The sequence below is a fragment of the Hemitrygon akajei genome, chromosome 14 (genome assembly GCF_048418815.1).
Source record: "Hemitrygon akajei chromosome 14, sHemAka1.3, whole genome shotgun sequence".
In the NCBI taxonomy this organism is placed as follows: Eukaryota; Metazoa; Chordata; class Chondrichthyes; order Myliobatiformes; family Dasyatidae; genus Hemitrygon; species Hemitrygon akajei.
In genome coordinates, this window is record NC_133137.1 from 35871670 (window position 1) to 35890951 (window position 19282).

General features: G+C 41.7%; 1 protein-coding gene across 1 annotated transcript in view; it reads right to left on the minus strand.

The window, feature by feature from the left end:
- The window catches only part of ptpn11a (protein tyrosine phosphatase non-receptor type 11a), a 70995-nt gene extending 52340 nt beyond the window's left edge, over nt 1-18655 (minus strand). Inside the window, exons 1-4 of the mRNA XM_073065824.1 lie at nt 18438-18655; nt 13455-13577; nt 10905-11099; nt 1959-2151 (exon numbers count right to left, since the gene is read on the minus strand). Coding sequence (XP_072921925.1) covers nt 1959-2151; nt 10905-11099; nt 13455-13577; nt 18438-18451 — 525 coding nt within the window. The 5' untranslated portion in view covers nt 18452-18655. The remainder of the gene's footprint in view (nt 1-1958; nt 2152-10904; nt 11100-13454; nt 13578-18437) is intronic.
- Nucleotides 18656-19282: the final 627 nt, after the last annotated feature.

Genomic DNA, 19282 nt, shown 5'->3' on the forward strand with positions numbered 1-19282 from the left:
ACGGCCTGGTAGCACATGCTTTGCGGCCCAGAGGTTGGGGACCACTGCCTTACACCTTTGGCAGAGACGTATCTCCACCTCGCCACCCAGTTCCATAATTAGGACCCCAGTTAATTATAATTAAATCGCACTTGATCAATCCAGGTTGGTTGTAACTCTTTGGATGCCACACACTGAAAATGAAGCACTCATAGACACAAAAGAATTACTGAGCTGAAGGTCTGTCATTCTTTCTTGAGATCTTCACAGCTAATCTTCAGGTAACTTATTTCATTTTAAACAATATCAACAAATGGCTGAGGGCACTGGATGTATGAAAGACCAGACAATATCCCAGCTGTAGACCGGCACCTGAGAACTGGCTGTCGCTCTTTAGACAAACTGCTTCAGCACTATTATAACTCTGGCACCAACCTGACAAGTGGAAAGTTGCCCAGGTTTCTGCTGTTCAAAAAAGCAGAACAAATCCAATCTGCCTAATTAACACCCAATTAGTCTCTTAGTTATTAACAAAGTCATTATGAGAGTGTATTAACAGTGTTATGTAGTATCTGCTCCCAATACCCTGTTCACTGAACACCAATCAGGATTACTGAAGTCAGAGATAGGTATATTTACTTATGACTGCATAATAATTCAATTCTATCTGCAACGCCTCAGAAAATAAACCAGTCCATTGCTGCAAAATCCGGACAATAAATTTAGGCATGGGCAAGTAACATTCTTCAAAAAGAAAGAAAGGCTTAGATATTGACCACCTCCAGGAGAGAGTCTAACAAGTCCCAAAAGCATCTCCAATTGTTGAATCCCCATCAACATCAGGGTCAGCACTGATGAGAAATGTCCTAAAGGGCCAGAGGAGCCACGTTTCCTGCAACAAGTGACTCACCATCTGACGCCCTGACAAGTGGTGCTAATGAAGAGCGTAAAATACATTTCAGTGTAGTTGCGATAACATTCAACGTGACACAGTTCAGTACAGCGTAGCCTGCTTAACTGGCACTGCGTCCATCATCCTAACCATTCATTACCTTCACCCTGACACACTACGCCATAGGGCCTACCATCTACAAAATGCACTTTGGTTGTTTAAACTCCTCCAACATCACTAACCTACAACCTCTACTAAAGGAGGTGTAAGGCGCTCCTTCCCTCTGCCAGCCTGCAGATCACCCTTGGGCAAGGTGTAGCACCTGCTTAGCACCCCGATCAAGATCTTGTGAAGCCATGGGAGCAGGTGGTGGATGGTCATATGAGCAGCTGGTGCACATCACAAGTTCTGGTTATGTGACTACTGATGCCAGGCAGACAATTTCTGAAGAGTACTGATAATGGCTGGAGTCACCCACCTTGTTAAGACACTGCCGAGAAGAAGGCAATGTCAAACCACTTCTATAGAAAAATTTGCCAAGAACAATCACGGTCATGATACCATGATCGCCCACATCATATGACCCAGCACATAATGATGATGAAAGATAAAATGAAAAGTTTATTTTGCATACTATTTATACAGATTAACAGTGGATTGAGCCAGAATAAGGTAAAACAATATCAATGCAGAATAAAGTGTAAAAGCTACCAAAAGTGTGCAACATTTGTGAATCTTTGGAATTTTCCATCTCAGTGAACTGTGGATGAGATTTATAGTGATGGATAGTTACTTGATGTATGGGGGAATCAAGTGTTACAGGGTACAGGAAGATGGTCGAATTGAGACCAAACAGCAGATCAACCATTGCATTGAAAGGTAGAGTAGGCTCAAAACACTGTACAATCTATTCCTGCTGCTGATTCATTTTGCAAACTATTTTAAACAGGGCAATTTCATTAGTCACAAATCCATCTCTCAGCACCAACACTCTAACTCTTTACAGCATTAGTTACAGTTAACTACAGCACAGAAAGACCCAAATTAACATTTGTTATATGATACAGACCACTTAAACTTCACTTACCTGGCATCGGATCATTACATGAGTGACTTTTGGTTTCCCCTCACTGCTTTCCCCTTTATCGTCCCCTGTCCGCACAGACAGAACAAAATCTCCTGGGTGGCTTTGACTCTCTCGTACAAGAAAACTTCCTGGCTTTCCTTTCTCCGTCAGCAGCTTCTCTGCCTCTTTTCCTGAGAGGTGTCCATGGAACCACCTTTTCCAAAAAGACATTTTTAAAAGAATAACTAAAAAATCATAATTTAATACATTAACCAATTAACTGTGGCAATTTTAAGTCCCAAGAATAATCAGAATCAGATTAAGGGCAACCAGAAAGCCAGTTTCTCAAAGCTCAAAACTAAAACTTGAGCTAGATGTCAGAAACAAACCCAAATGTTTCATTATACAATAGATTTTAGGTCCTTCTGGCTGTGTCGCAGCAATGATTACAAATAAGTTACTGAGAAACCTGGCATATAAACTGTATACAGAGAAGTGGAAAATGGTCACATTTTCATTATTTGATGATATCCAACAATGTTGACAGATTCCTAGAATAAAGTTGACTATTTACATCTTAATTATAAATAGCATATCTACACATTAACAAATCAGAAATACAAAGAGGGGAAATGTTTGGACAGGTCTGAGATATAAGAGAAAGGTTGTGGGACAGTCTATAAAGAGGTTAAAGATGAGGTCCCATAAAGAGGTTCAAGATGAGCTCAAGAGATTAGAAGACCGTTAGCCTACTGTAGCTCATTTTAAGCCCTGCCCTAGACAAATAGGTGAAGTTGTTACATCACTTATGCATTGCATGTGATGCTGCTTTTCAGATGAAGTATTAAACAAAGATGCTATTCCTTCAAGCTAAATATTATACCCCCAATTACCCTTAGGAGAAAAACAAAGGAAAATTTTTTTCTCAGCCCTTAACAAGGAATTTAAATATCCAGAGACTCTCCCTCCTCTGTTCATTGAGGAATAGAGTTCCAATCACTCGCCAGCCTCTGAGAGTAAATTTCACCTCACCTGTCTTAAATACCAACCCCTTATCTACACATCAAGATCCCTCATGATCTAGTAGGTTCCAATCAAGTCGTCCCTTGTTCTTATAAATTTCACTAGGTACAAGCCTAATGCCCAACATTTTCTCTTAAGACAACCCACCTATACTGTATCAGGTATTAGTTTAGAAATTTTTTCACTTTGTTAAAGAGGTTGTTGGCTATCGCCATATTGAAACTTCCTTTGCTTACTACCAATTTTCCCGGTATGATATAAAGAGCCAGGTCTTAGGAAAGACCAAGTCTAATAGGGTCCTTCTGACAAAAAGTTTTGTCATCATCGCTGGAGACAAACACATCTTGGCAATTCAAAGGCACAGCCAAGTCAAACTGGCACGAAACAGAAACTCCATTGCTTGTATCTTTGGAAACAGCTCTATTTCTATCTTTGATACGGCTTCTTTCCCTTTTCAAGGTTCTTCTGAAGACCCTAACCTGGAGCTACACTCTGACTTTGGTTCTTAGTGGTTCTCAGGGCCTCACGACTGGCCACTTTTTGATATCCCAAGGACACGGCCTGGAAGGCAAGTGCGCCTTCAGGGTTCCGCGTTTTCGTGGCTCTGGGGCCGTGCTGATTCTAGGCTTGTGCCCTGTCTTGGGAGAACACGGAATATCGGGAGCAGCGTGTTACTGTCAGTGGTTGTGTGTCCGGAGAGTTGCACCTTTCTGGTGCCGATCCTCTGGGTGCAGAGCTCAGAAAAAGAAACGCAACAGACGTTTAACATCATAAATCAGCGAGTTGTTTGTTAGGTCTCCCCTCTCGCTGTGAAACAGAAACACCTCTTTCTCCCTTATTAGGGAGGGAGAGAGAGAGAGAGAGCGAGCCTGTGGTATGTTCAATGAATAAGTAGTTTTTGAGGTACTGCGTCTGTGTCTTTATTGATGCTTTGCTGCACACTTGAGGGCTCAGTGGAGGGTGCTGATGCTTTTTTGTGGTGGGGGTGGGGTTGTTGTCTTGCTGCTGCTTGTGTGTGGAAGGGGGAGCTGGAGGGAGACTTTGGGGTTCTAACATTTTAACTGACATTCATTCTTTGGGGCACTCCTCTGTTTTCGTGGATGTTTGCAAAGAAAAAGAATTTCAGGATATATATTCTATACATTTCTCTGACATTAAATGTACCTATTAAACCGATTGAATTCCTCAATCTAGAATGTCACTTGTTAGATTATGACATCGTCTGAGGAAGGGACGCAGGGTGACAAGATTAACCATGCCGTGACGTACTAACAGACCATAAAGACCATAAGATATAGGAGCAGAATTAGGCGATTTGGTCCATCTTGTTTGCTCTGCCATTTCATCATAGTTAATCCATTTTCCCTCTCAGCCCCAATCTCCCACTTTCTCCCTGTATCCCTTTGTACCCCGACTAATCAAGAATCTGTCGACCTTTGCCTTAAATAAACCCAATGACTTAGCCTCAAAAGTCATCTGTGACAACAAATTCAACAGATTCCCCACTCTCTGGCTAAAGAAATTCTTCCTCATCTCCATTCTAAAAGGATGCCCCTCTATTCTGAGGCTGTGTCCTCTGGTCTTAGACTCTCCCACCATAGAAAACATCCTCTTCACATCCACTCTACTGAGGCCTTTCAACATTAGGTTTCAATGACTCACCCCTCATTCTTCTGAATTCCAGAGAGTCCAGGCCCAGAGACATCAAACGCTCCTCAAAACATTTTTGTGAACCTCCTTTGAACCCTCTCCAATATCAGCACACCCTAAGGGGCCCAAAACTGTTCACAATACTCCAAGTTAGGCCTCACCAGTGTTTTATAAGGGCCCAATATTACATATTTGCTTTTATATTCTGGTCCTCATGAATTAATGCGAACATTGCATTTGCCATCCTCACCACCAACTCAACCTGCAAATGAACATTTAGACAATCTTGCACAAGGATTCCCAAGCCTTTTCACCTCAGATTTAAATTTTCTCACCATTTAGAAAATGGTCTACCTTTTTATTTCTTCTACCAAAGTGCATGACCATACACTTCCCAACACTATATTCTATCATCCACCTCTATGCCCATTCTCCTAATCTGTCTAAGTCCTTCTGTACCCACTCTACTTCCTCAAAACTACCTGCCCCTCCACCCATCTTCATATCATCCACAAACTTTACCACAAAGCCATCAATTCCATGTCATTGACATAATCTCTTTGGACAGAAACAGATAGTCTGTGAGAAACTAAGCTAATAGAAGTATTCACAGCAGATGAACTGCCAAGGTCCAGTCTAACTGGCAGTTGTGGAGAGAACTATACTTGTTCTGATTAAAATGAGCTAAATAAACAAATACAATCCTCTGGAAAAGAAACACCCTACAAAACATGACGGTCAAAGCCCTCCTCTAAAACTAGCATGTTAAAGAACAAACAGCATGGGAATGTCGACAAGACCAACAACTCACTATCAACTGTTAAGGCCATTTGTAATCCAAACATACAGACAGACAGACTTTATTGATCCCGAGGGAAATTGGGTTTCGTTACAGTCGCACCAACCAAGAATAGTGTAGAAATACAGCAATATAAAACCACAAATAATTAAATAATAAATAAATAATGCCAAGTCCAGGACCAGCCTACTGGCTCAGGGTGTCTGACACTCCGAGGGAAGAGTTGTAAAGTTTGATGGCCGCAGGCAGGAATGACTTCCTATGACGCTCAGTGTTGCATCTCAGTGGAATGAGTCTCTGGCTGAATGTACTCCTGTGCCTAACCAGTACATTATGGAGTGGATGGGAGACATTGTCCAAGATGGCATGCAACTTGGACAGCATCCTCTTTTCAGACACCACCATCAGAGAGTCCAGTTCCACCCCCACAACATCACTGGCCTTACGAATGAGGTTGTTGATTCCGTTGGTGTCTGCTACCCTCAGCCTGCTACCCCAGCACACAACAGCAAACGTGATAGCACTGGCCACCACAGACTCGTAGAACATCCTCAGCGTCGTTCAGCAGATGTTAAAGGACCTCAGTCTCCTCAGGAAATAGAGACGGCTCTGACCCTTCTTGTAGACAGCCTCAGTGTTCTTTGACCAGTCCAGTTCATTGTCAATTCGTATCCCCAGGTACTTGTAATCCTCCACCATGTCCACACTGACCCCTTGGATGGAAACAGGGGTCACCGGTGCCTTAGCCCTCTTCAGGTCCACCACCAGCTCCTTAGTCTTTTTCACATTAAGCTGCAGATGATTAAGTCTTTTTCACATTAAGCTGCACACCATGTGACAAAGTTTCCCACCATAGCCCTGTACTCAGCCTCATCTCCTTTGCTGATGCATCCAACTATGGCAGAGTCATCAGAAAACTTCTGAAGATGGCAAGACTCTGTGCAGTAGTTGAAGTTTGAGGTGTAAATGCAAAGCACCATCTCACTGACAGCCAAGGGTGGTAAACAGGGAGGACAGACATTCAGTCAACCCTCAAAGGAACACTTTAAAAGATCTCATCTACAACCTGACATGAGTACTGTCTACCTGCCTGTTTCCATACTTAATGGACAAGAATTCAGAAAACCCAGTTTTAAAAAAAATGGTTTCAGGAATGCTAGGCTTTGCTAATGAAGCTCAAATTTAGCAGCAAAGAGTGTTAGTTACAAATCCATAACCTGATCATTCACCTCTGCCGCAAGTGGAGATTCACAAGGACCTGAGAAATGCTATAATTGTAACCATCTTTAGGAAGGAGATGGATCTAACAGCAATAATTAGAGGAATTTTCCTAATCTCCACCATAAAAACTGCTTCCCAAATTCTAAAATGGATTCTAGCTGCCTAGTATAGGGGTTCCCAACCTTGTTTATATCAAACAATGGACCAATACCATTTAGCGGGAGATCTGTGGACCCCAGGTTAGGAACACCTGAGCTAGAAGCACAATTCACCATTTGAAAACTTCCAGAGAAAAGCAGGAAGCAGCACGAGCCAGCACAGCAAGTCTTTCTCAGCCTCTCCAAGGTCTTCAGCTCTCAAATCCGGCGTCACCAATTTAGGTTCGCTTCATAACAGCATGGAAGTCATCTTAACCAATGGCTACACAACACAGCTAATCTCATTGAATATAAGTTTCCAAGCAAGGCTAAGCAAAGTGATGCTGCTGGGCTCATGTTGTGATGTGTAATTGAGGATGATACTAACAACCTAAAAGGTTTGCTTTAATCTTTCTTGCCACAGTGTTACGATTAACCTCCAACAGATTTCCGGATGATGTAGAGTTAATGGAAAACCATTCAAACTATGTCGACTTTATTCCAGTACCAGGGTCACCCTAACCTCAGCAGTCGAACTGCAGTGTGCACAGCCTCTAATTACATATATATACAAGCATTTGAAAACTGAGCATCAAATTGTGGTTAACTCATTCACTAAAGTGCATGAAAGCTTGGATATTACAACTTAACATCTCCAAGCCAAAAGGTCTTATACTAAACTGACCCCACTGTACAATACCACTGTCCAAAATAGGTCATGGAGAAACCTTAGAAAATATGTACCATTTTCCACATCTCAGAGACTTCTTTTGGACTGATAAGGGTGTTCAAGAATTCAGAGCACAAAACACATGGTCAACTAAACAGCAATAATTTCTTCCATAAGCTTTTGGCACATAGGACTATGTATAGCAGGCACCCTATGGCACAAGAAAAATACCAATGTACCATCTCAACAAAATCATTTAAGCTCACGAAAGGTACAAGCAAACCTGCTAACGTCTTTTCCGAGGCTCTCTGTTGAGACCATAGGTACATTCAGTCACTGAACATCTTTTTGTTTAACATGTTGCTACTATGTTGTGGGAAAGGCAGTCACAACGCCTCCTTGAAGAAAAGCAACATTGTCATCACTTCAAATGGAAAAAGAGCTTTTAGGATGACATTCAGAACCTCAAATGCATGCCTCAGGCACACAAGCCTAGTAACATCACCTTGGTTACTACCCACCCACTGGTACCCCCTGTCTTATCAGGGTGATGAGTTTGCAGTACCTCCAATGGGTTCATTAATCACTCTGGAGCCAGAGGGACATCCTCAGAACTTCATTTTCCCAAAGCATTCAATAAGGCTATAAAAGACATGACACATATGCAACATTATATTCCCCTTTCTATTTTGGTTTTGTGTTTGACTTTATACCTTGGAGATGAGTGTCTTTTCTCTTTGTGGCTACAAGACTTGCCTACAAGTTTAGGACCATTCCAACCTTAAACAAAAAAGGAACTCTAACAATGATTAAAGATACAAGAGTTCCTTTAAGATTAGATGCAGCAATCCCACTTAGTTGGGCTGCTCTTCAAACATTGATTGCCAAGATAGATGCATGGAAAACTTGATTGGCATTTACCTTTAACACAGCCAAATATTAGGTGCACAAAATATTTAGGTGTACAGGAAAAAAAACATTCTCCTGTATTCTCACTTTTTGTCTCCGTTGCAGCAGGAAGCAAATTGCTTTACTAGCCTACAGTCGAGCTCACTCATTTAAGTGAGCAACTGACAAAGAGATGTTATGCAAACGGTGATGTTCTCACAGCTTTAGTGCCCCTCGCAGCCTCTTTGCAAGTGGGTATTGACTGATGGGAATGTGCTTGTGTTGTGAGTGCTCTTGATAATCAAGATTCCAACAACACTTAAAGCATGACAAGCAATATTCCACACAGTCACTCCATTTCACCAGCTGAGGTGCATCATACACTGGTAACAAATTTCAAGCAACTTATCAGGGCTCTTTAATAACACCTCCCAAATCTATAAGTTCTACCACCGAGAGGCACAAAGAAAGCAGGCATTCAGGAACACCACCACCTGCATATTCCACTGCGGTTTGCAGATCACCCTAACCTGGAACTGTATCAAAATTTCTCCATTGTTTCAGAGTCAAAATTTTGGAATTCTCTCTCAGCAGCACTACAGAGAAATACTTACCAGTCAAGCAGTTCAAGAAAAAAAGCTCACTACCATCTTCAAGGGCACATAGGAATGAAAGAAATGCTGGACCTGATACCCGCATCTTATCAATGCTTTCTTCTCTAAGCCCTCTTCCCCTTTTAAGATGCTCCTTAAAAGCTATCAGTTCAATCAAATATTTCACCACTGCTCTAATATCTTAAGTGGCTCAAAGTCAATTTTAATGTGGTAAAGTTTCTGTAAAAATAGTCAAAATGCCACACAACTTCAGATGTTATTGATCAGAGCTAATCTCTCTGTCTCTTTTTGTCACATGTACATGTCGAAACAACTTTGTGGGCCGAAGGGCCTATATTGAGCTGTAGGTTTTCTACGTTTCTATACAGTGAAGTGACACAAACATGAGAAAGTCTGCTGATGCTGGAAATCCAAAGCAAACACACAAAATGATGGAGGAGCTCAGCAGGTCAGATAGCATCTGTGGAAAAGAGTAAACAGTCAACATTTCTGGCTGAGGTATCGACTGTTTACTCTTTTCCACAGATGCTACCTGGCCTCTAAGTTCCTCCAGCATTTTGTGTGTTAAAATGAAATGCATTGTTTTGAACACTACCAACACAGTCCAAGGAACGTGCTGGAGGAGGGGGGCCGCAAGCAGCCCATAAATGATACCATACTTCCATTGCCAACATAACATGCTCACAACTCACTAATCCTAATCCCACCTCTTTGGAATGTTGGAGAAACCGGAACACCCAGCGGAAACCTATGTGATCACAGGGAGAATGTACAAACTCCTCACATACAGAGGTGAGAATTGAAACCTAGTTAGTTACACTCCAACATTGTTAGGGGAATATACAGGTTGAGTATCTCTTATCCGAAACTCAAATTCTGAAAACCTCCAAAGTCTGAATTTTATTTTTTGACTGCTGACATGATGTCACAAATGGAAAATTCCACAAGGTGCTGGAAGGTTCCCAGGCATTGCCCAGATCTCTGCGTGCGACACACAGTTCTGAGAATTGAAGTCATATGTAATGAGCAGAAGTTAATGAAAAATAGTAAAACACTGCTTAAAGTGAAAAATGAAGATCTTAATTGTGTATTGAAAGAGTGGATTTCTCAGAGTCAGAGTGAAAATGAACCACTTAATGGTATGCTGATCATGAAACAAACAAAGATCTATCACAATGAACTGAAAATTTAAGGTAATTGAGAATATTCAGCAGGCTGGTTGCAAAGGTTTAAGTAAAGGCATGGCATTTCAGTTTTAAATATTTGTGGTGATCAAGTATCTGCTGATCACAAACCAGCAGAAAAATTCATTGATGAGTTTGCCAAGATTGTTGCTGATGAAAATCTAACACCAGAACAAGTCTACAATACTTGTTTTTATACCTTACATAAAACCTAAAAAAAAGTAAAATACATTGTACACTGTAACCTTTTAATCAAAACAAGGCATTATAGGTGGAGACTGAAGGCCTGCCATTGTTTGTTGTTCAACAGCTGATTCAGGTATTCTCCCAATGCTGTTGAACTGCTTTTGTTACCCTACACAGATATTTTCATTATCTTAATGGTCTGTAATCATTTTACTGTTAAATACATGTGTGTGATAAAGACTGCTTATTGGTAGCACAAATTTTGGATTATACTCCAAAATCTGAAAAAATCCAAAATCCGAAACACTTCTGGTCCCAAGCATTTCAATCTGTAATACCTCTCCCTTAATCTGCATTCTACTCTTGGTTATAACTCTTTAGTGGCAAATTATAATTCATTCCTTTATATCTTGAAAAGGATTACTTTAGTGACCTTTTACAGATTTTCAGAATAATCTGAGTAAGCATTCCAGACTGAAAAGCATTTGGCACTAAAGTGAGGTTCAATTTTAGTTTCCCTAAGTTACTGCCACAGCCATCTTCAAGGGCAACAAAAATGATTTTGTGCAGCGTTCAATGTCTGTTTCTGGCTCACCTCTCAGAGGTAGGATCTGCACAGTTCAGTGGGTATTTCAGTTCAATGACATCACCATTCTTCTCCTTGAGCTGTCCATGATGCTCCATGTAGTACTGCACCAGCTCAGCCAGCGTAGCAAACTTTTCCCCTCCGTACAAATCATAGTAATCACCTGTATTCTGAATTTTAATGTGTGTAACGGCCCCATTTCGCCTGTGAGAGATTAAAGCAAAGTACATCACAACCAAAGAAGTTACTTATAATCTACCTTTCATTGTCCCCTCAACACTACGAAGGATTTTTATTGTTTTCAATTCAACTCCTCCCCATTTCAGTACTTCCTCCTGTTGCCTTGGCCAACATTTACATCTCAGTCACATCAAAAGACACGAGCATGGTACTGTTAATAATTCAGCTTGTAGGACTCTGTCATGCACAAATTGGCTGCCATATGTCCCCCTTTGGAAGAATGAACAGCACTTCAAACCAATTTGCTGGTTATGAAGACATTGCTGTCTGCTTGCTTTTTTTTTTCTTAAATTTTTTTATTAGTTTTTCAAAACATTTTACAAAATTAAAAACCCCAAATCCCAATGAGGAGCATTAATACAGTGCAAGATTAAGCATACAATAACAATATGCTACAAAGGAAGAGAATTTAACAAAAAAGCACCTAAATTAAAGACAAGTGAGCTTAGTGTCCTCCCCAAGCCCCACAACACAAGAAAAAAATAACAACAACTCCAGACCAACCACCACACAGTATAAAGAGTATAAGTCCGGACAGTCAACCTCCCAGACTGTGAATACACTTAGCAACAGAGGATAATAATGCCTGCTACCAGAAAAAAAAGGGAACTGAAAGCAAGGGACCAAAAAGAAGAAAAAAAAGAAAAAAAAAAACCCTAGTCAAGAGGAAGGTTATGAAAGTACTCGATAAAAGGTCCCCAGACCTTATGGAACTTTAGATCCAAATTAAGAACTGAATAATGAATTTTTTCGAGGTCCAAGCAGGCCAAAATGTCGTTAAGCCATTGCGCATGAGTGGGCGGGGCAACATCTCTCCATCTAAGGAGGATCAAGCGTCTCGCCAGGAGAGAGGCAAAGGATAGTATTCGGCATTTGGTCGGACCCAGACATAAATCTGTCTCGCCCCAAAAACCGAACAGAGCAATTAAGGGGTTAGGTTCTAGGTGCTAATTCAGAATACCCGATAATGTAGTGAAGACATCTTTCCAGAATTTCTCCAAGCTAGGACAGAACCAGTACATATGGATGAGAGAGGCCACGCCCCTCTTGCATTTATCACAGAGCGGACTAATGCCAGGGTAGAATCGAGATAGTTTAGATTTAGACATATGGGCTCTATGAACAATCTTAAACTGTAAGAGGCAATGGCGAGCACAAAGGGAGGTTGAGTTAACCGATTTGAGAACTAAGTCCCAGCTCTCCTCGGATAAGGAGATATTTAAATCCTGCTCCCAGGCCATTTTAATTTTATCCACAGGGGCCCGTCGTAAGGCTGCTAGTTTATCTCGGATAATTGAAATTAAACCTTTACCTAGTGGATTAATGGAAAGAAATAGGTCCATAGCATTTTTCGCAGGCATTTCAGGAAAGTTAGGAATTAAAGGAGCAGTAAAGTGTTGGATTTGGAGATATCTGAAAAAGTGAGCGTTAGGCAGGTTGAACTTAACGGAGAGCTGCTGAAAAGAAGTGAAGCGATTATCAATGAAGAGATCTTCAAAATGTCTAATGCCCTTCCTGTACCAAACATGGAATGCTGAATCGTGCTGTCTGCTTTTTAGGAATGTAATATACAGAGAAGCACAGAGGGGAACTGTTGAAAGAAAAGCTATCTAATTGTGAAATGTAACTGGGTCCCAGTGAAGTGATACAAAGTGCATCAAATTCCCAGATTATTTTCAAATTTCAAATATTCTCAATATTTATTATATTTAACATCCACTTGTCGCTGTGAACCATTAGGAATAGTTTGCAACAGCAAAAAACTTTTGAAGCATGCAGATTAAACTTGCATGCAGGGAAGACTAGGTGGAGCTGTGCATTTTCTTGTTGTCCCCAACCTCCCTTGAAGCATATTAATGAGCCAGCTTTGAGAAATTTTTATGTCACTGGCTACTAATGATCAACTTGATTAAGTTCAACTTTATAACAAGACTTCATCTCTCAGCCTGCAAGCTGCTGATTCAGAAGCATCGCACTATCTTACTTTTAATTACTTCAAAGGCTCATTTGGAAACTTCCTGTGGCTTCCTTGCATCACTTCAGGCAACTCCTACATGTCTGGACCTGTAGTGGCAATAACCTTAGCTAATTAACTGGTCAACTGCTTATGTGCCCCACCCATTAAGAATATGTGGTACACATCATGAAAATTAATAACTATCCTACGACTGGCAACATGTCGCGTTTAACTCTACACCTCCTCCGAGATGAAAACTGCATTCCTATTTAACCAGTGATAACCTACGCCTGCAGGCGAGATTCCTTTGGCACAGCAAGGTAACATTTGCTTTCCCTCCTCAGATAATACCCCTGACTTACCTCACTGAAAGCGTGAAGTCACCTGGATTGCTCTTGCTCGGTCGGGCCAAGAAACTTCCATCAACCCCTCTCGTCAGAAGCAAGTTCTCTGCTTCCACTCCCGTTATATTGGGGTGAAACCACCTAGGTTAAAAAGAAAAGCAAGCCATCAGGAAACCATTCCATGAACAAGAGATGCTGGAAATCCAAAGCAACTCACACAAAATGCTGGAGGAACTGGGAGGGAAGAAGCACCTTACACCTCCTTTGGTAGACATATCTCTACCCAACTGCATTCTAGTTTCCCCATAATAGAATTTATACACATACCTCCTTGTATTCACATTAACCTACACCTTTCAAAATCAGAACCCCAGATGATCACAAGTGAGCAACAATTGCAGTCAAATATACAGTATGCATCCTCCAACAATCTTGAAAGGAACTTACGTGGCTTCATTCAATTGTGAATAAATTCACTGACCTCACACAAGGAAATCACAGCTATATTTATGGTAGCTGCAATTGGCCTTGGTACCTTGGTTAACTCAGCTAAAATCTACAAGAGCTCATATACTCAAGGCTTTTGTCAACATCAATTGGTCAACTGGTAGTAATCATCATAATCTTCTTGATCACTGAATTTTCTCTCTCTCACACACACACACGCACACTCTCTCTCAGTCTTGTAGTTTCACCTGCTCAATTTGTCTTATACACCCTCTCCTGTAGCTCTCGTACAACTCTGTTCGGTGGTCTACAGTATCCTTTTATCTCTGAAACGTGGGTGCCTTCAGCAAAACCCTGCAATTACAGTCGGCCCTTCTTATCCGCGGGGGATTGGTCCTGGGACCCTCCCGCGGATACCAAAAAACACGGATGCTCAAGTCCCTTATTTAACCTGTCTTAGTACGGTGGTCTTTAGGACCCAGTGTAACCCTGGACCTTATTTAACCTGTATGAGTGTGGTGGACTTTAGGACCCGGCGCAGCTCTGAATCCACAGTGTTTCTGTTCAAGAAAATAATCACGATCACGATTGAAAATAAAATGGAAGTAATAAAGCAATTGGAAAGAGGTGAAATGCCATCGGTCATTGGAAAAGCGTTAGACTACAGTCGGTCAACGATCGGAACAATTTTAATGGAACATTTGAAAGGCACTGCCCCAATGAAAGCTACAATTATTTTTAATTATTGAAATACATATGTTTCTTAAGTGTTTTATATGCATAGAAAGGTAAAATATATACTATATACTAAGACAAATGTTTTACTAATTGAGGCTACATAATACTGGATGTAACTGTTCTGACTTCAAATCCGCCTTCAAGACAGACTCAGGAACGGAACTCATTCTTAACCCGGGGACTGCTTGTACTTTTAAATCATCTCTAGATTACTTATAATACCTAATACAATGTAAATAGTTGTTATACTATATTGTTTAGGGAACAGTGACAAGAAAAAAAAGTCTGTACATGCTCAAACAAAAACTGCCGGAGAGAGAACTTCTGGGTTTTCCCGATCCACGGTTGATTGAATCCGCGCATGCCGAACCCACAGATAAGGAGGGCCGACTGTACTATCCACCCCTATAAAAAATGAGAAAATGATAGCAGGCCATTCAGCCCTTCAGGTCTGTTCTACCATTCAACACAATTATCACTGGTCATCCCATTCTGGACCCACTCCCTGATTTCTTCCCATGTCCCTTTACCATGAAGAAATGTTTCTTTATTTGCTTCAATATAATTAGGTGGCCTCCACTGATAAAGAACTTTGGTTCACCACCCTCCAGCTGAAGAAATTACTCCTGATATTAGTTCTAGATTTACATAACCCATCTGAAGCCGTGGTCCCCGGATTTGGACGCATGGACCAATGGGAATATTCTCCCTGCAATTAGTCCATCAAGCATTGGTGGAATTTTATAGATAACACCTCTCATTCTTCCAAACGCCAGTGAATGTAGGCTTAGTCGGCCTAATTCCTCCTCACACGCTAGTCCCGTCATTCCAGAAATTAGTCTGGCAAACATTTGTTGCATTCCCTCAATGGAACAACTTCCTTTTCACACCTTATAACCAAAATACATACAAAAATTCCAAAAAAGGGCTCCATAAAAGCCCTTTAAAGCTAAAGCCAGATTATATTGATAGAAATCCTTTATCAATAAGAGCAAACAAGACAATTGGAGATGGTTATAAGTCAATCACATTGCATTGGGTCTGCTGAAATACATGTGATTTTATGGAAATAATTTGGAAAATGTGTAGCTCAGGTGTGCTGTTGACTGATGCACTGACAATGTCTCCTCGCATGGTGACAAAACGTTTGCAAGTAAGTTGCCAAGAGTGAGATCAACTCAACCCAACCATAGGATTTTGTGTCAATCTATTGGTTTCATGGTTACCATTATCAATAAATTTAAAATTTTGTAATTATTACGTTAACTGAATTTAAACTGACCAGCTGTCAAGATGTGTTTTGAACATGCTTGTGGATTGCTGGTCTGGTAAAATAACTCTGCAGTACTGCATTCCTTTATATAAGGGCTATTTTTGTTCAGTGTCTCTGCTCCTGTAAATCACGCTATCATTATTTCTCAGAACTCTTGCTCTCAAACACGGATCTGCTGAATGAGACCTTTCATAATGAGACATGGGGATGCTGTATCTGCTCAGTCATGTCGCCACATATTTGTACAATCATTTTTTTTTTTTTTTACGGGCCTTCTCTCCAGTAATGTCCAATGTCCTATCAGCAATTAGCAACTGTACCAAATTCACAGGAATGTACAAATGTGGAAAGCTGAATCAAACCAATAACTTCCACTCAAAAGTGTCTAGCATCAAACTTCTGCCTAATTGCCCAAAAGATTCTATGGCAGCTCTTCATAACCACAGATAATATTTTTCATCCTGATGAAATACAACGTTTATGATGAGTACAACTAACTTTGTCAATCCACTGCAAACCTTCACCCAATTTAAGTTTGAAGAGACACAGCTGGTAAGATTTCTACTGCTCTCAACAACAGTGACTGACCTTTAGGGGCAAAGGAGGAAAGAAAGGTTCTTCAAACTACTGGTCTCATTGAAGTCTTGTTAACTTTCTATTTTTGACTTCCAGTCCCAGATTAAGCTGTATAAGCCTCTTAAACCCATTCTATCCACCAGTGCCAGGTATTATAATGACTGATCGTGATTTATTTCAATCTTCTTCCCACCACTCATCTCATATACAACTTAAGCCTTGGAATCATTCCTGTTCATCTTCTCTGCAATCTACCCTGTTAATCTACATCCTTTTCTGAAAACTAAACCAATGTTCTATTCAAATTAATTATTTCTGTAATAAAAAAACATACCTGATAGAAATGACACAAAAAGCATTTCAATAACTGCATTGGTAACTGGACACATTCAGCAAATCCCAAACAAAATATTTTAAAATCTTTGCCCTTTCTATGGGTTTAAGTTAACAGATCATTTCAACAGTTATTTTCTTGCATCAAGTGCATGTTTACACTATTCCAGTTTGAAGAGCTTGAGAGCGGCTTCAGGATGAGTGTCAATATCTGGGCCCAGAGTGAATTGCTGGGCGGCGTGGTCTAAGCCCAGAGCCCTTCACATGTCCTAGTGTGAGGTACGATATGATGTTTAGACAATTTAAGTGCCAGCCCAGATCAGAGGCTAGAGCCGATTTTGCTTGCTCTCCGTGATCTACACCTCTCTTTCCAGGTGGAGCCTGGAGCCTTTCGCTGGTCAGATAGACTGAAAAGGCAGGGCGCAGGCTGGGACAAGAGCCGATTTCACTTCCTCTCCGCGATGATCATCTCCATGGCGCTGAGGCTATGAAGACTGTCCCGGCTGCTGTGCTCCATGCCTGATGAACTGATAAGCGAGGCTTTGGGCCTACTCTGGGCTGCTCCGGAGTTCGGATCTGAGTTTTGGTTTGGAACACTGTCGTTTGCATGATTTGTACTTTTTTTCCTTCTCTTGTGCATCAAGTGTTGGCTTTTTAAAAAAAATTCTTTTTGCCTCTTTAATTGGGTTATTTCAGGTTTCTTGCTTTGTGGCTACCTGTGGGCAAGCAAATCTCAAGGTTGTATAATTTATACCTTCTTTGATAATAAATGTACTTGAATGAATGTGTGAATAAAATCTGATTTGGCCTGCACGTTCAGGATATTAACCTGTCAGTTCCACACATTACTTTCCTTGTGACACATAGCAACAGAGCTATAAACCACTATGTAGTTTGTGAATTTCAAACTTTGGAACAAAGCACATTTCAGAAGAAATCTCACTCTCTAAGGCACTTGCTTCACTTCACAACTTTTAGTATGTGTCTCTGTGATTCTGCACCCCTTCCTGTCCTTGGGTGTCATAAATGTGAGTAAGCACCACTTATCACACAGCTGACTTTCCTGCTGTAAAACATCACCTCAAAGTGTACTGGATTGATAACTGCCTGGCAAAAATTAGCAAAACGGAGATGGCGAAATTTGTATGCAACGATCTGAATGCCTTGCCAGACATTGCGATGGAGGCAGAATCGATTATGATTTCAAAAGAGAGTTGGATAAGTACCTAAAATTTGCAGGGAATAACTGCATTAGTCATGAAGATAGAACATGACAATAAACTCGACTTGACTTGACCTGGGCTAAATGACCTCCTCTCCGTAGTCATTCACCAAAAGTGTGTGATATGTGTTGAAGGCAACAGACCTTTTTGACACATCGCGGGTAGATTCAGGGATATAAAAGCCCGAACTCAGGGAAAAGAGACTTTGCTTCAAGGGACTGATTGCACAGTTAAGGTCAGTCCCTCCACCCAGTCTTTAACAGGACCAGTACAGACCAAGGAGACCCGTCCCCTGGTTTGTGTATCCCTCCCTCACCCTCTCCGGTTTCCTTGACCCCGGGGCCTGGTGCCGGCTCCCTCCCTTCCAGAGTGTGGAACAGCTCCGTTACCCTCACACCCCCCTCGGCTCACCTTCGCGATGTCATGGTGATCCCGGGCACCCGTCGCTTCGGAGAGCCGGGAATGACAAACTCAGATTAGCGACCCTTGGTGAGTCAGCCGGAGACCACTCTCTGCGCCAGGCCACTCCTGTCCGCCTGTCCGTCCGTCCGTCCGCCCGCCCGGCCGGCCGGTCAGAGCTTCCCCCCCCCTCCCCCCGAGCTCGGCCAACGAATACCGCAGAGCTGCGGCGCGGGGGGAAAGACGTCACCACGGTCCCGCCCCTTACCGGACAGCGGCGCGGCGAAATGTCGTCATCGGCCTTCGCCGCGCGCGAAGTTGGCACCATGGAGACCTTGTTCTGGTAAATGGCCACATGAGTTTAACAAATGAGGTTGGGAGGGGGGAGTGGAGCTTTTTCTGGCCGCTGAATCACCAGACCGCAACTCCAATAAACATTGCTAAAGGGCCCGATCGAACCTGAAGCATAACTGAGGGAAGACAGCACTTAATGGAATGTGGCCCTGGAAGTAAAACAATTTTTCATTCCCGCGCCTGCCTCAGGGACAAACGGGACTGTCCGGGTAGGCCTGCTGTCTTTGCCTGCTCCTGCCCCCCTGAATTCGTGTCCTTGTAAGTCAATTCCATTCAGTCCCCTTGTTTTAGTCCCTTCTCATCTATATCCGTGACTCTTATGTTCTTGATCACCTCTGGAACTTTCAATTATCTGGCCCTCATTGCCTCATTTTCACCTACACACTTATATTCCCCCATCAAGAAGGCCTCAAAACCCTTCACTTCTTTCTTGGCTAAAGAACCAAGCTCTGTCTGGCAGAACTGGTTCATCAATTTATACTTTGGCTCATCCTACTTTCTCC